This window comes from Sinocyclocheilus grahami, unplaced genomic scaffold (genome assembly GCF_001515645.1).
Source record: "Sinocyclocheilus grahami isolate Dianchi unplaced genomic scaffold, SAMN03320097.WGS_v1.1 scaffold876.1, whole genome shotgun sequence".
In the NCBI taxonomy this organism is placed as follows: domain Eukaryota; kingdom Metazoa; phylum Chordata; class Actinopteri; order Cypriniformes; family Cyprinidae; genus Sinocyclocheilus; species Sinocyclocheilus grahami.
This window is the reverse complement of record NW_015506055.1, coordinates 791,700-814,704: the sequence shown is the minus strand read 5'-3', so window position 1 is coordinate 814,704 and position 23,005 is coordinate 791,700. Positions and strand designations below refer to the sequence as shown.

The window sequence follows — 23,005 nt, the reverse complement described above, 5'->3', positions numbered from 1 at the left end:
AATAATGGCAAGCCTTTATTTCAGTGATGCCTTACTTTACTGATAGTTACCGCACTACTTTTAGAACAGATCCAGTATACATTTAGAGTAGCATGATGAGGCAGTTGAGTGAACTGAAGAACAGAAAGAGTTAAATGTGTGTCTGCTATCCATATCAGAGCATCGGATAATGCCTGTGTGTGTGTGTGTGTGTACACGCATGCTAGTCAGAAGAAGACGGCCTATGTGTGTACCCTGGCCTTTCCTTTACCCTGGTTTTCCTACCCACAATTATTCTGTTATCGACTGCACCAACACAACACAGTTTTTAACTCAGTTAGGCCCCTTCATTAATTATCCACAATGTATGGGATACACCCTTGATTCCAAAGTTGCATAAGAAATAAGCACATAGTCACAGAACTTGCTCTCCTCCTCACAAGCTTGTAAAGAATCTTCCAGCAGAGCAACACGTAGGAGCAGTGTTGACTTTACGGCCGTACCTTCATACAACAGAGACATGATACCTGATTCCTGTTATATGAGCCCACAGCTCTGCTGTCTGCCATCGGACCTGTTTGTGAGTGTGTGTGTGTGTGTGTGTGCTGACTTCTCCATCAATCAACAGCAATAGAAAGATCTAGAAGCTTGTTTGGTTTAACAGATGGGTTTGCTATGGCGGGGTGGGTGAAGTTGGCACAGTATTAAGCTGAAGTCTATAGCGGGTCTAGTTTAAGACAGCCGGCTAAACATAACACACTTTCAGATGAAGACACACACCTGCTTGCCTCTTAGGACTGGTCGATGTATCAAATGTACATGATGTTTTTGTTTTAGTTTTTGGCTTTTATGTTTCATAAAAATATTCATATGCCTTTCTTGCAAGGGTCAGGCTGTCACTGGTCGGCCCAGACTGACAGCTGGTCCATCCTGTCAGAGCTGCCAGAATATGTTAACATTTTGGAAATAAACAAACTGCATCTGTCATATGCAAAGTAAACATAGATCACATGCATGTCATCATAGTTCTTTCATATAATGGGGTTCATTTATTTTATCATTCTAATATGCTGATTTGGGGCTCAATAAACATTTAGAATTATTATCAATGTTTAAAACAACTGTGCTGCTTAATATATATTTTTTTAAACAGTGATACTTTTTTCAGGATTCTTTGATGAATAGAAAGTTTGAAAGAATAGCATTTTTTGAAATATAAATATAGTTTTTGATCAATTTAATGCATTCTTGCTGAATAAAATTATTAATTATTAAAAAAAATCCTTACTGACTCCAAAATTATGAATGGTAGTGTAGATGCAGAGTAGTGTGAAGACATTCTTGAATAGTGGTGTTGATTTAAACCTTAAATTGGTGTTCATTTTGTGTACAAGAGTTGCGTGTGTATAAGGCAAGTGTTCATTGTCACAAGTAAAGCCGTTTGATGTCCACAGGCCACTAGTCCACTATCGTTAGGCCACTACTGTCACACACATTGAGCCTTCTCGCGTTTCCCCTGACGAACCATCTCACGTTACCATGACAGCATGAGGAGTGAGGGGTGATTGGGAAAGAGAGAGGATGGAGAGGATGTGGTAGAGAGCTAGACTAAGACAAAAAAACATTCACTGATCACTGATTTACCCTTATGTCATTCATAAATTTCACTAGTCATAAGTTTTGCATATCTTTAAATGCGTAGTTCACCCAGAAAATTAGAACTTGGTCATCATTTACTTACTCTCATGTTGATCCAACCCTGTGTTTCTGTGGAACATAAATGAAGATATTTTAAGAAATGTCTTGCTTTTTTGTACATGCAGCAGAAGTCATTGGTAACCAAAAGTGGTTTGATTACCACCATATCCAAAATATCTCATTTGTTTTCAGTAGAAGTAAGTCATATAAGAGTCATATAAGTTTTGAACAAGGGTGGCAGAATTTTCTTTTTTGGGTGAACTACCCTCTCACTGAACTGCTCTGCATCTTAAAGGGTTAGTTCACCCAAAAAAGAAAATGCTACTAAAATGCTGTGTTTTACTCACCCTCGAGGCATCCTAGGTGTATATGACTTTCTTCTTTCAGACGAATCCAGTCGGAGTTATATAAAAAATTGTCCTGGCTATTCCAAGCTCTATCATTGCAGTCAGCGGGTGTTGCAGTTGAACAGTCCACAAGTCGTCAAATAAAGCGCGCGCATCCATAATAAAACATGCCTCACACGGCTCCAGGGGGGGCGGTTGATTAAAGGCCTCCTGTAGCAAAACCATGTGGTTTTTGTAAGAAAAATATGCATATTTCAAAGTAATAAACACTTTTCTCTCACTTCCGGTATCTGTCATACGCGGAAGCCGTTCCAGCGGATGACGTATGACGTAGGGCTGGGCGATATATCAAAAATATCTTATCGATAATAGCCTTTAAAAATATTGCGATATCCGATAATATCGTCTACGTAAGCCCCACCTCCACCACGCCCCGCCCCCGCCGAGACAACATTGCCGACATGCACCATAAACACACATCATGTTCGGTTTGGTCTTAATTATTGCCACAAAGTTTGGTTTTACTTTTCTTAGTTTGGGCTTAAACTAATAGAAAACATTAGCTTTGCTGTTATTTTGGTGTTGCTAATAATTTCCACTCTGTTCTTATCAAATTTGAAATGAATTTCGTTTTGTGAGGAGAACTGTTGAGGAAAAATAATAGAACCCAATTTTAAGTTCATCATGGTGAAGTTGGACATTCTGGCGGTGATTGTAATAATGATAAATGCTCGTTGATGTCATATAATATTGTCTTGAATAAAATATGCCTATTTTCAGATGTTTCTCTTTCTTTTTGGCATTATCGCCTGTGTAGACATTTCATGATGGTAAGTTTAATTTCCTTAATTATGACATTCGCAGCATTGTTTTTATACTTGTAGTCAAGCTATAACGTATTTGATATTTATCATGAATGAATAAAATCATGCAAGGATTAAAAACGAATTCTGAGCAAAATCGTTAAGGTTTTTTTTCTTTCTTTCTGGTAGCCTACTAGTTCGGAGGTCTCTTTTGGCCCGTTTTTAACTAAATAAAAAGAACTGCTTTATTTATTTAGAAGCAGGGTAATTTAAATTTAATTTTTGTATTGTAATTTTTATAATTTTTATTTTATTAATCAAAATACAATGCCCACAAAATAATATTCAGTGTTGGGCTGCCGAATCGCCGAATGCATATATGTTGAGGGGCGAGCTGAGATATAGTACTATAATGTCTTCAGCCGTTTGCAACAAAACTTTATAGTTTTGAATTAAGAATTTATTGTGCTATATATCAGCTTAATTAAACATAATTATATTGTATACATGGTATAAAAATCTGTAAATATATTGCACTGAAATGTGCGCTGATATTGCGTATTTTAATTATACCTGTCATGTTTGTGGTTTTTCATCATTATGAAGTCTGTTTAAATAAATATTCAGAAATCCATGCAGTGCTACTTTTTATTTTTTATCTGTTTAACTTTTATTAAACTGCAGATCAAAATAGAATAGGCCTATACCCTAAATAAGGATAAATTATATTGGAATGCATAATACACAGATGCATGTTACCATTACAGTAGTCAGTGCCAAACAACAGGCAAATAAAACATAAACTGAGGTTACAAAAGTGATTCAGTCAAGATCAGTGAGGGTTTTTCTTTTCTTTCGTTCTTTAAATTAACATCAATGGCTGCTGTCAATGCACGGATCCAATACACCCTTGTTTGCTTTCTCCGCTCTTTACGTTCAATTAAGACATAACCGATTGTATTTATGGGATATTTTGATACAATTCTGTGTGTATTTGTCCATTCGAATGTGTAAGAATGTGAGAAAGAGAGCTCAGTCCAGTGTTCGTGTATATAAGAGGCGGCTTTTGTGCGTGCGTTTTGTGTGTGTGTGCAGCACAGAAAACAGCGCGCGAGTGCAGAAGTGAGTTCTATTTCGTCTTCTTGCAGTTGAATCTTTTGAAATTACAATAAATGCGCATACAGGAATCGAGGAGCAGAATCGAAATGTATAAAGTAATTTGATTCCTTACCTTATGCATCTGATCTGATTTCCGAAATTGGAATAGCTTTTCAATGCCCAACCCTCCTACTAAATTATTTCATTCTTGCATGCAAAAAGACCTGTATGGTGACTATAACTTACTAGGTTTATCATTTGTAATTTTTTCCCGATAATGTCGATATTCATCTGTTACCTGACTGTTGACATCGACATTGCGATACTTACGAGACATCGTCGATATACGATAATATCGTCCTATCGCCTAGCCCTATTATGACGTCGGCGTTGCGTGATTAGTGACGAATACGGAGAGAGAACAAAACAAAACGCTGGTCACGAATTAGAAGTACAAACCGAGGATTTGCGAAGAAAAATGTCGGAGGATTTAGATATGAACCAAGAGGAGACTGGTTTTCCTTTGCTAAAGTAAGGAAGTAAAGTAAGTTTGCTTCCTTTGCTCCTATAAACAAACTCATGAGACTAGCATACATGCTGCGTCATCCGCTGGAACGGCTTAAGACAGCGGAAGTGAGAGAAAAGTCTTTATTACATTTGAAATATGGATTTTTTCTTACAAAAACGCATGGATTCACTATAGGAGGCCTTCACCCCCTGGAGCCGTGTGAGGCACGTTTTATGGATGTGTGCGCTTTATGTGATGACTTGTGGACTGTTCAACTGTAACACCCACTGACTGCAATGATAGAGCTTGGAAGTGCAAGGACAATTTTTAATGTAACTCCGACTGGATTCGTTTGAAAGAAGGAAGTCATATACACCTAGGATGCTTCGAGGGTGAGTAAAACACAGGCTAGTTTTCATTTTTGGGTGAACTAACCCTTTAAACGTGACATATACTATGTTATTGACTATATTAGCCTTTAACCTGCCCTCACAAAAGCATGTTGCAACATGGTCTTTGTTCACAAGTCAAATTTCAATTTTTTTATTCCAAAGTCTAAATTTCTTATTTTGAGAACATATTTTAACATCTAAAGTAGCATAATTCATACGCTTTTTTTTTTGTTTGTCAGTGGACGACCATATCACAAGATATTTGTTGGCCTTCTCCGCACACCGCAGCTGCACGACTTTATTTTCAAATTTCATTTGGTACAAATCCTGTCCATCCCGAACCACATTGTCATAGCACTGTTTCATGGGAAGTGGGAACCATCTCTGGCAGCAGCACAGAGACTTGAGGAAAAAAAGATGTTTGTTCAGATTCTAACATAAAATCTATGCATCCTGAACTGTTGCATAGCTGCTCACTGACACGATCATCTTGTTTTATACTGTATGTTTTCATTTATATAGTCGATCTACTACCTGACCACTCTACATTGTATAACTGCTCTGTTGGTGTTGCTCTTAATCTGTGTGTAGGGCGTCATCCCTGCCTCCCCTGGACTGGCCGTTGCCGAATCAGTACGGGCAGTATGAGCTAAAGGTCGAGGTTCACCCCAAAACTCATCACAGAGCTCATTACGAGACCGAAGGCAGCCGAGGGGCCATCAAAGCCGCATCCGGGGGACACCCTATCGTCAAGGTGAGTCTCCACGTTTACTAGAGATGCACCGATTGCAATCTTCTTGGCCGATTCCGATTTCAGATTTTTTTTGTTAGTGTGATCTGCCGATACCGATTTTTGCCGATTCCGATTTTCTTTCTAAGAACTATAATTGACAGCATATACAAACAAAAATCTACTTTTCTTCAACGCAAAGTTTAAAACGCAACACAAGTAAAAAGTCAGTGATAAAATAAGAACAAATAAAAAAATAGCAAAGGACAGCACAAATAAATGCAATAGAATAAAGAGAGCTATTAAACTAAGTTTTTCAGGTTAAGTTTTTATTCAGTTAATTAGTGTTGCTTTCGTCAACTAAAATTATGACTAAATATAGTCGTCAACGAACCTTTATCACGTGACGAAAACGAGACGAGACGAAAATGCTGGTCATGTGACGATGGCGATAATTAAATGCACAATGCAATATTGTTGACGAATAGAAACGAGACGAAATGTGGCTTACAAAATAAAAACTATGCTAAAATGTCTCTTCATTTTCGTTGACCAAAACGAGACGAAACGAAGGAATCTCGTGCTACTGCAACAAAATTACCCAGCTGTAAAATCAAAACTTTGTTTAATTACCATTATAACTATCTCACAATGTTTACATGTGAATAAAAGCCTATATTAAAATCTGTCATATAAATTGGTTTCTTCATTAGAAATTAGCCTACTGATTGCCACCATTGATAGACAATTTTTTTTTTATAATATTAAAAATATCTAATGACATTTATATTCTGCAGTTCTTCTCTGTTGTACCAAATATCTATACTTTTCAAATGATCACATCGAAGTTAGAAATTCAAATATTGTGACCAAATTAATTTTGTAGGGTGCCACAAATTTGTTAAAATTTCCAAAGGGTGCCGCGACTAAAGAAAGGTTGGGAAACACTGATTTAGAAGACGAAAACCAAACAAAGTTAAGTCTGACACAGAGAAAGGGACCGATGGCCGGCCAGCCGGGGTTCGTCTTTATTTAAATTTATGTGTGTGTACTTCTAACATGTTTGGTTGGTAAAATAAATGTTGTAAATTCAAATCAGAGCGTCTTCCGTGTCTGGAATGGATGTATTCTTGAGACTATAAGGTAACAATAATATAATAAGATAACCTTGTTTGAAATGGGTTTGGCTAAAATACAATTTTGGTTTCGTCTATACTACTAGGCACTTATACTATATTGACTGGGTTAAATAGAATTACATTTCTAAAAAGAGACTAAAATACAATTTTCATTGACTAAAACTAGACTAAAATAGTCATGGATAATTCTGACTAAAATAAGACTAAAACGCTCAGACTTTTAGTTGACTAAAACTTGACTAGACTAAAAAGAGTATGAACGTGACTAAAACTAATAAAAACTAAAATGACAGCTTCACACAAAGACTAGACTAAAACTAAAATTAAAACAGGCCGCCAAAAACAACACTACAGTTAATAGATACTACAGAAATTAAAGTAATCAAATGTAAAATAACACATCCAGTGTTATTTTACATTTGATTACTTTAATTTCTGTAGTCTTCATTGTAAAAAATTTCATATAGATTAATGCTTACCATTTAAAGTTATAAAACGTATTCAGTCAAGAGCAGAAAATTATTTTTTTGTTTTTATGTATTTGAACATTTTAGCGCAGTTAGCCACTCATTTTGGTATTTGTGGCTCACAAGCTGTTTGAGACTGAGCGCGGATTGTGCGCTCCACTAATATAGATCAGTGGTGGTGCGCGCGCGTTTGGTATAAGCGCGAAACCTGCGGGAATGACTAAAATAATGCGCAATACAAGCACTATTTAACCGGAGTGAATGAGACGTGTGTGAGAGAGAAGGGGTCGTCGGAGAGAAGAGAGCGAGAATGCGCGGCTGACGTTATTGCCTGTGCCGCTGGTAACAAAATGGATCGGCTCGAAATCGACAAGAAGTGAGACTGACCGGCCGATCACTGATCCGGGCCGATCGATCGGTGCATCTCTAACGTTTACCGATGATTTCCCGGCCGAATACATTTGTTTTCCCACCACCGATTTGGCTGATGGTACGAGAGGTTAAATTTGGTTTTGGATCATCGTATGAAGCCCTGTGGCCTTGATTTCTAAGTACTCATTACGGTGGCCGCAAAAGTGGGAACAGAGCATGATGCCATCCGTTCCCTCACAGGAAGCAGAACTTGAGAAGCGAGACCACACAGAAAGCGTCTGCTGTGTGGCCTAGTAACCTCATTACTGGTCATAAAATTCCTTTTACTGGGTAACAGCTAGCGACCGAGTGTTTTGGTGTCAGCTAGATCTAAGCAAACTGTGTAGCAGTCTGATTAGGGACTTTATTTCCTACCGACTGCTCTGTGCTACTTGTACTAGCAGCTTACCGGAGGGATCATGGGAGCATGCTTCAGAAGAGGTGATGGCATCATTTATGTAAAATGAAGCCCAATTAGTATCCTGCTGTATCATGATCGGATAGGTAAACTTACCTGGCACTCTCCTGAGGCTAGCTCTCCGAGAGAGACCAAGAGAGAGAGAGCTTGTTGGTAAATATTTTATGGTCTTGGAGGCAGTGGCCTCTTTTGTGGCAGCCGTAATGAGGCACACACACAACTTGGGAACCGAGATCATTGAACATGTGAGGAAGAGAAGAAGGCCTTTCACCTGAATCACTCTGGCTTTGAATGGTCCATTAAACAACCACAATTACAGGCCTGCATTTCTGCCACATCACACCTCAGTCTTGTGTCTTGTGGGCCATTAATTGGCAGACATCCCTTTGTTTATTACCTTCATTAGGTTACCTGCATGATCATCTTTCATTATCAGACATCTCATCTCTTTTATACTGCAGGACTGCCTCTACAATGCCCTTTGTTCCAATTCTTCTTGGTTACTTGGAACCATTTTTATGTTTCTTTGCACTTTTTCTGAACTATGATACATTAAATATATCGACCTCAAATACAAAAGCAAATGACACAATATTTGGGTAGTGTTTCTCTCTGGAATGAGTTTGTGTGCATAGGTGGTTGATATGGCACAAGTTTATATGTGCCCAAGTAGGGCTTGTGCAAATAATCGAATGCGATTTTCATGCGCATCTCATCAGTAAAGTCGGTTCTGTGATTAGTAGTAAATCTCCAGCACGTGCGTTGATAGCCCAATGCCGAAGGTTTCATACTGAAGATAGAATTGGGTAATAAATTAGTAAATTATAAATAAAAGTACTTTGAAGTAGTGCTTTGTATTGTTTCATAATGATATTATTGATGCATTAATTGAGTATAGGCCTACTTGAAATTCAGTCAGTGCTCAAACATTTGTCAAGGGCTGAATGTCTAAAGCCTTATGATGATCAAGGATATGTTTTTATTTAAAAGTTTGTATGAACAATTACTTGGACACATCTGTGGAGAAGTCAAAGATGTCAGGAAGATCAGATAACATCTTAGAAGGACATCTGATGAAGTTTTGCCACGTCACTTTTTCCATAAGATGGTATTATTGTAGTGAAGGTCACAATGTGTGACGTGTTTTTTATTATTATTTCTATTATTATTAATTTGAGGTAGTGATGCTCAAAATAATCTTCATATGGAAGTTATTTTTGTCTGTAAAAAAAAAATTTAAACATTTTCATTTGTAAATTATTCATTTTAATTATAGTTGGTTTGTCAAAATTATTTGAAAATGTTTAAGAGAAGTTTTTCAACATATGAGCAATATTTCCTAATTGATATACTTAATCAGAGGCTTGATTTCAGTAGACTAATGACTGGCAATTAGTATGCAGATCTTTCCTTCAGAAATGATATGTACCTTCTGCATTGGTGTTGTTATAAAAAAAAAAAAAAACTTTTTTTTTTTTTTTTTTTTTTTTTTTTTCTTTTTTTTTTCTTTCTTTTTTGTGCCATGAAATTGACTGCTTCCATATGTGCTTGATGCTTGCCGGTTAGAGTTTTTTATTATTATTTCTATTATTATTAATTTGAGGTAGTGATGCTCAAAATAATCTTCATATGGAAGTTATTTTTGTCTGTAAAAAAAAAAATTTAAACATTTTCATTTGTAAATTATTCATTTTAATTATAGTTGGTTTGTCAAAATTATTTGAAAATGTTTAAGAGAAGTTTTTCAACATATGAGCAATATTTCCTAATTGATATACTTAATCAGAGGCTTGATTTCAGTAGACTAATGACTGGCAATTAGTATGCAGATCTTTCCTTCAGAAATGATATGTACCTTCTGCATTTTTAGAGAAGAAATGTGCATTCATAGTTCAGTCAGGAAAAATTTAACAAAAGTGAGTTAAAATACAAACACTTCAGTTGTCCTTTTCAAAACTGCTATCCTATTTTTATGTCTTGTTTGCTGAGATTTGTCTCCCAGTTTCTAATGCTTAAACAGCAACCACCCGTATATACATGTGAATCAGTGTTGTGTGAGTGAGCGTGCCTTTTTTACTATTTCAGAGTATTAATGACTAACTCTTTAACATCGTAGCCCCGCTTCCCCTCACTCTACGACTGAGGATGCATAATTACCTCACATTAATGAAGTCTGTTCTGTGGTAGACACACACTGGTCCACCCACAGGGAAATACTGTGCTAGAAAACCGCTAGAAAACCTGGCTAAACAAAAAGTTTTGGTCATATTTTTACAAGAAGAGAATTAAATGAATAGGGAAAATTCATGTGTGTTTATGTGCTCACTAAATAGTGCTGTGTCAGTGTTTGTCATCTTCTTTAACCCATTTATGAATCATGGGTTTACTCAATTTATTTAACTATACCACACCATCAATCAGAATCAAATTATGTTTTGTTCCCAGTTATGATTACGCTTGTTTTAATGGTGGTTTAGCATAAGAGTGAAGTATACTTGTATTTTTCAGTATGCTCTGTATAGTTTCTGAGCAGTTTAGGTAAATCTTAGTGATTAAGTAGTAAAAATGGTGATAAAAATGGGTTAGATTCCTTTTATATTTTTATCAAAATATCAGGATTGAATTAATTAGCATTAGTTAATCCATTAACAGCATTTATTACAGCGTTTATAAAGGTTAACTGTCATTTCTACAATTACTAATACATTTTTTATTATACGACATTTGTTGTTAGAAGACATCATTAATTAAAACTGAGCAACTGTATATGAATGAATATTAACCTTTATTTTTTAAACATTTCATTAAAAATAGTTAATGATACCTAATGCATTAACTGATGTTAACAAATTCATTAAATTAAATAGTGTTACTATTGTATTTTCACATTTTTCTTTGGTTTTTGTTCATTTCGACTCTTTAAATACTTTTACTTGTGGTTTTGAAAGCCTCTGGTTCCATTTGGGAAAGTCTGCACATGGAAAATCTCCCATACCTTCAGACCTTTCGGCGAGCAGCTGTTTACGATAATGTTTCCCATGATGCTTTCTGGGGCATGCGCTGCTGGAGTCTTAGGCTGCTACTGCGGAGTATCTGTTGTTGTGACGTCAGCAGGTGACACCGCAGACTCCATCTGTCCTGGAAGTGAGCCTCTCTGCGGTGACTGGATCTTAGAGACAGTGAACAGACTCACTGAGCCATATTGCCTTCAGCAGCACTTACGCTGCCAGTTAGCCAGGAGGACAGACCCATACACCTGTATGCCAGGTGTAAACTAGCACAGACGCTGTATGTGTGTTTTTATGTATACATAATTTGGTAGAGATGGCATAGGAGGGTAGTACCTCAAAAAAAAATGGATGAGACAGCTGTCATTAAATCAAAACAAGTTTAATTAAATGAACTTAAAATGTTGATCTCTGAGTGAAAAGTTAAAGGCACACCTCTATGCTCCTGACCTTCATTACACTTGCTGTGTTTACCTAGCATTTGTTGACCAAAAAAAGGTAACTATTAATAATAGGCGAACAAACAGCCACTAGTAGCCAATAAGAGCTAAACAAAATATGCTTGTTATTCTGATACTGTAGTTATCAATGCTATCGCATATGCTTTTAACTGAGAAACCATATAAACATCAAATGGAATTGGAACATCAATTTATTTTTATTTCAATTTATTCCTGATTTAAAAAAAAAAAAAAAACTGGGTCAACAGTGTTGTGAGTGTTATAAACTAAAAGGTAATTTGTGCGAGTGAGTGTTGTTATAAAATTACACTGGTGTGAGTGAATGTGTGTGAGTGAATACGTTACCTACAGTCCCCCTGTTTTCTGTTGCTGCTTTTACTACGGTTTCATCCTGAAGCAGAAGAATCTGTCCTATCTACCCCGTCCTTTTTGCATTTGTCTTAGAGTTGCAATGTGTAATAGTTTATGTGTAGAGTAACGAATAGACCAATTATGTGGATGGTGGACCTTACACAGGTCATGAGGTTACAGGAAGGTTGTGAAATTTGCATTACTGGGGCTTGAATGGGCTAATGTTACAACCAGAAACGCACATGCACGTCCTGCAGCACTTTACCGCTCCAGTTATTGTGTGAGAAATCAGATACGCGCTTTGTGGTGAAATCGAGAAATGCGTGCAAGTGTATCTATCAGTTGTGTCAAGCTGCCATAACAGAAGGCTGCGGATTGCAGCATACAGTAGCCAGACAAACACCAGCAAAACAAAGTGACAGTGTTTACTGCTAGTGTTTGGACTGGGCTAATTCACAGTTCAGAGATCTACGGGGAATGCTGTGTAATGCCCTACAAACCTCGCTCACGTCTCGTGCTCTCTGGGTTCACTCTTAACCAAAATTAGCACACCTGTTGCTAGGAGACGTAGAAGTTCTGAACCCATCTGGCATAAACTTTCCTAAATGTAAATGTGTGTGTTAGCGATCACAATTGAACTGGTTAAACACAAAGACACACACAAAGGGCAGCAGAGTTTACATTAGCCGTAGGATCTGTTCGTGTGTTTTATTCTCAGAGAAAGTCACTTGTACCTTTCACCCAAGGCCTTTATGTAGATAAAAAGGCCCAGTGGAGTCAACACACATGGTGGAAACCAGCTTTATGAAAAATAAATTGCCCTGTGTTTTTACAAGAAAAATGGTAAAGGAATATTCTGGGTAAACTCTACTGACAGCATCTGTTGCAGGCTGTCAATTATCACGAAGAAGAAAAGTCTAATGGCAGCTGTACTGGACAGGTTAAAAGCAGAAATGCAAAGCCTGTATTTTTGTTAAGCACTTTTCTAAATTATGATTTTGACTTGGGACTACCATTGTGTACATGCCTATTGTAGAAAATTACCCACATCTTGCCTGACAGGCTGAAGAGGCTCTAACCTTGCCCTTACAAGCATGTAGTGATGATCAGCCTGTCGGGCAGTAAGCGGGTCTTACTGAATAAATTTACATTTATGCATTTGCTTGTAGATCCTGACTTGCGTTGCCTTTAAGTTATACATTTTATCAGTTCATATAGGGCTGGGCGGTATGACGGTATATATCATTACCGTGGAAGAAAGTGTCTATCATTAGAGATTTTGCTCTATTGTGTATTCCGTGGTATGCATGTGTATCTGCGTAACATAGTACTACTTAGAAGTTATATACACCCTTGAGTGATAAAGAAACATTCATGAATGAGAAAATAAGAGTGGGACGCACTTGACGAGATAAGTGCAATAAGCATTGAAAAAGAACTCAATGCGGTGCTCTCGCTGACTGATACAAACACACAAAGCACACACTCAGAAAGCCCCTCTCTCAGACAGCATTTGATCGCGAATTTGGGACATGTGAGATGTTGAATACACTTAAGTGCAATAAGCAGTGACAAAGAACTCAATCTGCTGCTTGCGTTGACTGACACAAAGCCGAAGCATGCACACTGAAAGCCCCTCTATCAGACAGCATGCAATCGCATGTCTGTCATGTTTTATTGTGTTTGAATGGTCAAATACGCGCACAATTATGTCAAAATGGCCATTGTGTGGAGTATTTATGTAAACACAGGTGGTTATGTGTTAAATACATATAAACAGTTGGGTGAAAACTGGATGTGTATTAGTATATTGGATCCGTGCAGCTGGTTTTAAAGGGACAGAAGTCTAATTTACCTGCTGCTATCTGTCATTAATAATGTTAACCACTCACTGCACTTGACTGAATCACTTTTGGATCTTTAATAAGAATCAGTTCATGTTTGATGGTTACAGTTAAGACTATGCAGTGTTGTATTTATACACTCTTCAATTTCTGTAATATTTTTAACTTTATTTTTAGCCTACTGTAGCTAAAAAAAATCAGTTTATTTCATATTTATTTGTTCTATTGTGTTTGTAATTTTTTTTCTTATTTTAAATAACAAAAATAAAAACAATACTTTATTTTTTATTTTTAGCCTACTGTAGCTAAAAAACTTAAGTTTATTTCATATTTATTTGTTCTATTGTGTTTGTAATTTTTTTTCTTATTTTAAATAACAAAAATAAAAACAATTAAAAAATCATATCGCCCACCCCTTAGTTCATGTATTCTATGCTCTACCATTTAAGTTACAGGAATGCATTTCATTTAATAAAATATAAACATTATTTCTAGCCATCTTCCATTATAAATGTGTTACATTTACATGTACACATACAGTTTTAACAAACTGAGAAATGAGTCAAAATATTATATATGGTACAGTAAATCAGTAGATTTTAATCTGGAATATTTCTACAATGAATCCTTCCACAAAAACATTAGATTTATTGTTTTGAGCAACATGGCTTAGTATCAGATAACATCATTGTGAAAAACAAGATGGCTGACCTAAGTGACCCTCAGACCTCACGGTGGGTGATTTTCAGTGCTGATCAGAGATGTTTGTTTACCGTTAAAGTTTTGCTCGCAATGTGCTTGTCTGTGGAGCAACCCTGTTGTCTGTATACCCTCATGAGTGTACGGCTGTGTGTGTACGGCTTTTGTTGTTGTATAGCAGCCTGAGGCTGTATCTGATGTGGACTGAAGAGTGAAGAGTAGCATACAGCACAGTGAGAACGGAGGGGGTAAGAGAGGTACACATCACGGGAAATGTTGTACTCACTGTATACAGGTGTTTTATATCTGGATGTGTTTGTGTGAGAGTCGTAGCAGTCCTTTCACACATGATCTGTGTGTGTATGTGTGAGAGAAAAGAGAGTATATGTATTCCCCTTATTTAAACAATTGGTTGCCCAGCCTCCTGGGTCTGAGTGCTCTCCATGTGTATACCTCTTTTTTTCCCCCTTTACACTCTCTCTCTCTCATACATACACACACACACACACAGGCTGGCTTTTGTTGTTGTATAGCAGCCTGAGGCTGTATCTGATGTGGACTGAAGAGTGAAGAGTAGCATACAGCACAGTGAGAACGGAGGGGGTAAGAGAGGTACACATCACGGGAAATGTTGTACTCCCTGTATACAGGTGTTTTATATCTGGATGTGTTTGTGTGAGAGTCGTAGCAGTCCTTTCACACATGATCTGTGTGTGTATGTGTGAGAGAAAAGAGAGTATATGTATTCCCCTTATTTAAACAATTGGTTGCCCAGCCTCCTGGGTCTGAGTGCTCTCCATGTGTATACCTCTTTTTTTTCCCCTTTACACTCTCTCTCTCTCATACATACACACACACACACACAGGCATATGTTGTGTAAACACTGCATCGGTGAACAGACCTCTCGCTGTGTCCAGTAAGCACAGAGAGCATGTCAGCACGAGTCCATGTTTCGGGGCCAGAGGCCACAGTGTGTGTGTGTGTGACTGTTTTTGTGTGACCTTGAGTCTCCTCCCCACCCCCTCAGGCTCGGGTTTACCCACACACACACACACACACACACACACACAATCATACTCCTGCATGCACACACATGCACCGGCTGGCCCTCACCATAGCAACCACAGAGCAACACAGGGAAACAACTTGCCAGCAGCAGGTTGGAAGGAGAGATAGAGAGATGGAGAAAGAAGAAGGAGTGGAGAAAGAGATTTAAGAGAATAGGGGAAGGAGACGTGAAACTTGAAGGGGAAATTCAAGGTTTAGAGGGTGTGTGTAGGGAGTCAAAGCATGATGAAACGTGCATCCTCAAGTATGGCAGCACAAAACGTGCCGCTTCACACCAAAACATGCACTGCACATACTTTGTTGTACATTAGGCTGTGCCTTCCTGCTGTTTTTAGACCATCTGATTCTGTGTTTCTTTTAGCCCACACTGCAATCAGAAACAGTCGGAATGAGATGTCTTTATTTAGTCCTCAATATGAAAGGCAACCCAGGGAGGCTATTTTTGCCCCGCTAGCTTTATTCCAGCTATGGGACATGTGACTGTTCTTAATGTCAGCAGTTTAATATAACCAGTGTCAGGGAAGGGAGGTTACAGGAGTGCAGGGACAGTCGTCTGGTGAAATTTCACACAAATGCACACGGTGGATTTCTTGAGCCCTGCAGATGTGATGAGAGGAGCTTTTCTGTAGCTGCTTGTGTTTGGAGAGATGCCACATCACTCATTCAAGAGTCTTGGTTTTTAAGCTTGTTTGTTTTCTGCTGTCCATCCGCAGCAAACCTCTCCTAGCTTTTCTTCGGGATTAAAAGAAGAAAATAAGCGGGAATAGAGCAGGGATATAGTCACTTAACAAAACACTAATGACGTCCCTTTCCTTAAATGAATTGCTAAATCCACAAATCTCTTTGACTAATTGCCATTTTGAAAATTGGAGGGGGGAAAACGGCTTTAACACATGTACAGTAGCGATCAAAAGTTTGTTCTCAGTAATTTTTGAAAGGAATTAATACTTTTGTTCAGCAAGGATGCGTTACATTGATCAAAAGTGACTGCAAAAAAAAGTAATGGCTGCTGAAAATGAGAAATAAATGACATTTTTAAATATTTAAAAAAAAAAATCTGAATGACAGTTACAGAACGAGAGAGAGAGAGAATGAGAAAGAAAGAGTGCAGTGGTCGTACTGAGCCACAGGCCTTCAGAAACTCCTCGAGGATGTGGCGCCTTGTTGTTGCTCTAAATGTCTTGAAACTTTGCTGAGGCTGCAGCATGTTCATGGAATTTCCAAAAGTCATAAATGTCCATGGCCTGATGTATCATCTTGTAAAGTGATTTTACATTATAGTGCATCATACTGACCGTTAGGGGTTTGGGATACTTCATTTTACAGCATTCCAGATTGAGTTGAATGTATCTGGTGACCTTAAAGTGAACATGAAATCAGAATTAACACTGTTTACTTTAATAATACATGTTCCTGGTTCTATTTTGCATGATTCATCATTGCATTTTATTCTAAACAGAAATGTTTGTCTTCATAATCTTTCATCAAAATGTAATTACTGGCTCCATTATGCTATGAAACGTCTACTCTTCAGGATTCAGTCAGTTCCCAGTAGAATATTGAATGTTTTGTTTTACTCACATGTTATATCATAATTTGGAAGGAAAATGGATTGTGAGTGTGGTTTCATGTTGATTTAAATCATATCATAACATCATTAAAACGGTAGAGGAAAATTCACCTTTTGATGTTGGCCAGAGTTTGCAAATTAGACTGATTGGGATGAATAAGCACTATTTAGATTTATGTTGCACACTGTGCAAAACTAGAGAGCAGCCATTCAAAAGCTATTCAAAAATCTGGAATCAGTACAATTTTTTTTCTTTAATATTTTATTCCGCAAGGATGCATTAAATTGATGAAAAGTGACAAAACTATAATAATATAAGCCGCACAACCATTTTCAATCTTAGTAATAATCTTGTTAATAAAGACTTTTCAAAAACATTACAAAATGTTACCGACCCCAGGCTTTTAATGGTAGTGCAAGTTGAGCTAGTTTTTGTGTGAACCTGGCAACCCATTTCACACACACACACACACACACACACACACACACACACAAGAACTGATGTCCTGGTGTCCAGTAAGGTTCGCAGCTGTTACCAGGGGTGGTGGACCCTTACCACTGAAAGAAATCTTACATGTACATGGTGTTGGCAGGGTCATGGTTCATTTAAGTTGAGCCCTTCACCCTTTTTAGGTCTTAAAGCATAAACATGGCCTCCACTTCTGAATCCCCTGTCGTCTCAATGCACTGACCCAGAGCGAGCCCATAAAAATATAGAGTGCAGTATATTCAGTCCTGTAAAAAAATGATGAGGCAAAGCTTTCATGAAGACTGACCCATAATGCTCCATTTAGCATTTTTTCTAAAGTCGTCTAATTTAGTTCAGCAATATGGTAACACATTACAATATGTTCAGCTGATTACCATTAGTAAATGCATCATGTACTAACAATGAACAACAAATTGTTTTACTGAATTTTAAAATCTAGGTTAATGATTTTTTTTTTATAAAATAAAAGATGAAAAACTACCATTCAGTGTTAATTTTTGTTAGTTCAGAATACATTAGTTAACATTAAATAATACAATTTGTTAAAAATGTATTATTATATGCAGAAATCAATCAATGCTAAAAGTTGTTTTTATTGTTATTTTATGTTAGCTATTAACCTGTACATATAGAAACTTCTTGTAAAATGTTACCATTAATATTTTGAAACTAAGCATACCCTTTTGGTTTAATAATTTTCTCAGTGATGCATGTCTCCAAGTCTAATAAAACCATGCTGTCCTGGGAACTACATGAACCAAATCCCACCACCATCCAAGTCTTCCGTTGTTCCCTGATTCTCTTTTCCCCACCGTCTATTTCTTTTTCCCCTTTCCACAAATATCTGGCTCTATTCTCAAGACCCGTCAATTTATATGTGAAGCATGTTTTTCTCATTATTGTGTTGCTGTGGTTGGCTTGGTCCTTCTGTTACCTGTGAATTGGTCATCTCTCTCTCTCTCTTTTTTTTTGCTCTGGTTCCCAGTTTCTCTCTCTTTTTCTGCATTGGGTCAGTGTTTGCCAAGCATAACATTTCAACAGTAGAGAGATTGTTAGGAGCCTGTGTGCTCAGCCTAAGTAACACCCTTTATATGTGAAGCATGTTTTTCTCATTATTGTGTTGCGCTGTGGTTGGCTTGGTCCTTCTGTTACCTGTGAATTGGTCATCTCTCTCTCTCTTTTTTTTTGCTCTGGTTCCCAGTTTCTCTCTCTTTTTCTGCATTGGGTCAGTGTTTGCCAAGCATAACATTTCAACAGTAGAGAGATTGTTAGGAGCCTGTGTGCTCAGCCTAAGTAACACCCTCCCACACACGCATGTCAGCGGAAAAGCTCCCCTCCGTTTCTGAACTCCTCACCTGTCTGGGAAGCATATTGGCAGGTCAAACGTGTGTACATACTGCTGGATGGGGCATTGCATCGCCACACTGTCTCCCTGTGTCTAACTGAGGTTTGCGTCGGACACCCTAGTGTGCAGCACCAGGAAGGAAAACGTTTTTCTGAAAGCTTTTTGTTCTGGAAAAGACTTCAGCGACTTCACAGAATGATGTGTTACATCTAATTATTCACATTTTAATGGGTTTTTCACTTCCCTATTTCCGTTTTCAGAAGATGAAAGTCTTGTTTGTACTATTTTAGCAGCAGAAGTAGAATGTCTTTTATGGTTTTGTTTTTCTTTTCTCACCTTTCTACCCGCTCATTTATTTTTTCCTTCAATTCGGTTTCTGTGTTTTTTCCCTTACTCGTGACTCGAAAACGTGTCTTTATGTTTCTGTCTGGATTTTAATTACTTGCTGGAATGTGTTTTGAAGTCGTCTTGGAAAAAGTGGGCTAACGTCTGATATTAATGTGCATGGATGAGGATTTGGGAAGTAATTGCGCATATGCAGGGTTATTCAAATGAAAACGCATTGGGGGAAATAATTGTCATGCAAATTGCCGTTTGATGTGGTGGATGTCCAGTGCTTCCAGATCAATATAGCCTGTCAAAAATATCTGGTTTGGCTATTGAGTGCTGCAGGGATGACTATTTTGTAGGCCAACCTGGAAGTTACCATCACCCTGTTTCCTTAAAAAAAGGATTTTCCTACGGTCTTTTGGATTATTGCAGAAATTAAGTTCCAATCCAGTCATTTTACCATTAAAATGTATGTTTTGCTTCATATCATTGTTTTTCATAGCAGTTCATTTGTCCATTAAAAAGGACCTTAATCAAGGACCATTAAAAATCCTGCTTAACCACAATTAACTTCTTTATTTTCATGGAAATAAAAAAATTATATTGACTCACCTCTTCACTTTTTTAACAGCTTGTTGGCTACAATGAGAAGCCAGTGAACCTGCAGATGTTCATCGGGACAGCGGATGACCGTTATTTGAGGCCGCACGCGTTCTACCAGGTTCACCGCATAACAGGAAAAACTGTCGCTACGGCAAGCCAGGAAATTATCATCGCCAGCACGAAGGTTCTCGAGATTCCTCTCCTTCCTGAAAACAATATGTCTGCCAGGTACCTGCCAACAGCTCTTCTCTTCAGCATCAATCTAGATTCTCTCTCTCACACACACATGCATAAATACACATTTGTTTTTTGTATTATAGTGAGGACTTTCCATTTGACTTTTGTTTTTAATAATATTGAATATCCCCTAACCTACCCATCCTTAAACCTAACCCTCGCAGAAACATTTTTGCATTTTAAAATATGAATTATTTAGTTCAGGATGATAAAGTTATTGTCCTTGTGGGGACTGTCAGCTGCTCAACACAGTGTAGATGGTTTTAGGTAAAGGAATTTGTCATCACATTGTGGTGAAATATGCAGAAACTCTAGAAGCCATATTTCCAAAGAGCTACAGTTTCCTTCTAAGATAATGATATTTACTATGGCCGCTAAACCTAACCATAACTGAAAACACTATTGGATTTGGATTAAATATGAGTCTTTTAAATCATCACATATCATCACAAGTTGATTTTCTATGTGAGAGAAGACCTTTTCAAAAATCTGTCGTTCATTTCATCATTATATAACATTATATCTAATTTTCAGTCTTCACTGTCACATGATCCTTCAAAAACATTTTAATATGCTGATTTGGTGCTCAAGAAACATTTCTTATTATTATCAATGTTGAAAACCGTTATGCTGCTTCATATTTTTGCAGAAACTGTGATATATACTTTTTGTAGTATTCTTTCATGAATACCCTATAGTGAAAAATAAGTATACTGAAATTTATTTGAAATACATTTACTGTTAATTTACTAAAAATACATTTACGTAGTTATGCGCTTAATAAAAATACCTTGCAATTGTGCTTTTAGTATACTAAAATGGTATACTGAAAGTCTGCTAAATTGGAACAACTAATTTTATGCTTAATGCACTTTAATTGTGCGGAAGTAGTGCTGAAGTCTGAAGTATATTTGATTGTGCTAAAGTGGAACAATTGCGAGTATACTTAAGGTGCACTTTAAATGTCTTACATTTAAAGACTGATATTATTGAAAGATCATACAGTCCTCATCAATAGTGACATTAAAACATATTTTAGGCTTAATATTAAGAAATGAGAATTGTGCACAAATAGTACTCCAAATAAAGTTTAATTATAATTTTTATATCAGTAAGTTGAGCGATGTGTCAGTAAATATGTTAACAGATTTGAACTATACTTAGTATGAAATAAATGTATTTTAAATAAATTACTTTTTTGTAAAAGAACAGCATTTATTTGAAATAAAAAAATTCTATGACATTAAATGTGCAGTATTTATAGAATAAGAATGTTTCTGATCGAAAACAATAATATCTGCCATTTTTAATAAGCACAGCTTAAACTTTGAATTCTGTTCAATTAAAAATATTCCTTTTGCTATCAGTTATTTATTAACTCCATAAAGAAAAGCGTATAAAAAGAGTGTAAATGACTTGGAGTGAATGGAAATCATTTAAAAAGCTTTGCTTGATAGGTAGGATGATGGAACTGTTATGGATACTCCTTTCTCAAGTGTTTCTCCTGCTGTGTTTGCCAGTATTGATTGTGCTGGAATCCTGAAGTTGAGGAACTCTGACATTGAGCTGAGGAAAGGAGAGACTGATATTGGACGGAAAAACACTCGGGTCCGTGTGGTGTTCCGAGTTCACATCCCACAACCCAATGGAAAAGTGGTCTCACTGCAGGCTGCTTCAATTCCAGTGGAGTGCTGTAGGTTTTATACACACACATAGAAGAAAAATATATTTGAGGGGGAGGGGGAGGGGGGGGGGAATTATATTATATTACTGTCTAATGTAAATTACTTTCTTATCTGTATTTGTGGTGAAATAGCCCAGCGCTCAGCACAGGAGTTACCTCAGGTCGAGAAGGCCAGCATTAGCAGCTGCTCAGTGAGTGGAGGAGAGGAAATGGTCATCACTGGCTCCAACTTCTTCCCTGAGTCAAAGGTCATTTTTTTGGAGAAAGGTCCTGGTAAGAATCAATGGGGTTCAAGTGCTATTTTAGATTGGAGTTTCTTTTCTCCATGATTTGGCTCTCTGGAACACATGTTCAAGCATTTTTGTTTAATATTTTTTCTTTTTTTTTAAGAAAATGTAAGTTTCATACTGTATCTCTTGGGCCTATTCTTCCCACATATTTTTCTCACTTTATACATAATTTAAATTCAAATCAATATTTCATATCCATTTATTAATTTATCAAGTAGCTATGCACTAAGCTACAGTCAGCAGGTCGTAATATCAAAATTAACCCCTTTTAGGGTGATTTTAGATCCCTCCACTTAGTATCGTCACTTGCATTTGGCTAGTACTAATTCCTTTTAGCAGGTTGCTGCAAGCTCTGCAAGCACAGCTGAGTATGCACTACAAATGTCTTCACCATTCACTGTGAGCAAATATTGCCTCCTCACCTGTCTTACCCTCAAGGGTCACAGTTATACCTGCACTAATCTCTGTCTTAGTGAAGCTAAACCAGCCTTATTCTTAAAAACAGCAAGATCAGGTGGGTTTTAGCTAAAGTCTGTGTGGCTTTGGGAAACTGGAGTGACGGGTAAAATGTGAGGGAGTGTCGATTTCTCACTTCTCATTTGAGAGCGCAATTTGATTGTTGCTCGTCTAACCAGAGTGATTTATCTTCGCTTTATCAGCATCTTGACCTCCCACGATTTCCCTTCTCCTCTGGGGACACTGTGTGTGTGTGTGTGAGTGTGTGTGCACGCATACGTGTGAGTGCAGTTCAGCATGAACACACCTGCACACCTACACAAACACCACTGCACTCAAGCAAGCGCTCACTCCATAAATGCATATAGATATATACAAATGCACTCTGCACACACCTACATCCAAACTGCGCTCACCCTATAAACACGTGCAAGTGCATTGTGCACACAAATACACACCCTCATTCCTTATGTTTATAAACTTGTTTGTTCACAAGTTTATAAGCATAAGGAATCCCCCCCCCCCCCCCCACCCCGTCCCCACCCACCAACACCCATCCCCACTCAAACACAAACCAC

General features: G+C 37.4%; 1 protein-coding gene across 2 annotated transcripts in view; it reads left to right on the top strand.

Moving 5' to 3' along the window:
- Positions 1 to 23,005, top strand: part of nfatc3a (nuclear factor of activated T cells 3a) — a 77,653-nt gene that overhangs the window by 29,020 nt on the left and 25,628 nt on the right. For both annotated transcript variants that reach the window (XM_016248346.1, XM_016248347.1), the window contains exons 3-6: positions 5,417 to 5,579; positions 19,789 to 19,988; positions 21,518 to 21,690; positions 21,814 to 21,954. In XM_016248346.1, the coding sequence (XP_016103832.1) occupies positions 5,417 to 5,579; positions 19,789 to 19,988; positions 21,518 to 21,690; positions 21,814 to 21,954 (677 nt within the window). The remainder of the gene's footprint in view (positions 1 to 5,416; positions 5,580 to 19,788; positions 19,989 to 21,517; positions 21,691 to 21,813; positions 21,955 to 23,005) is intronic.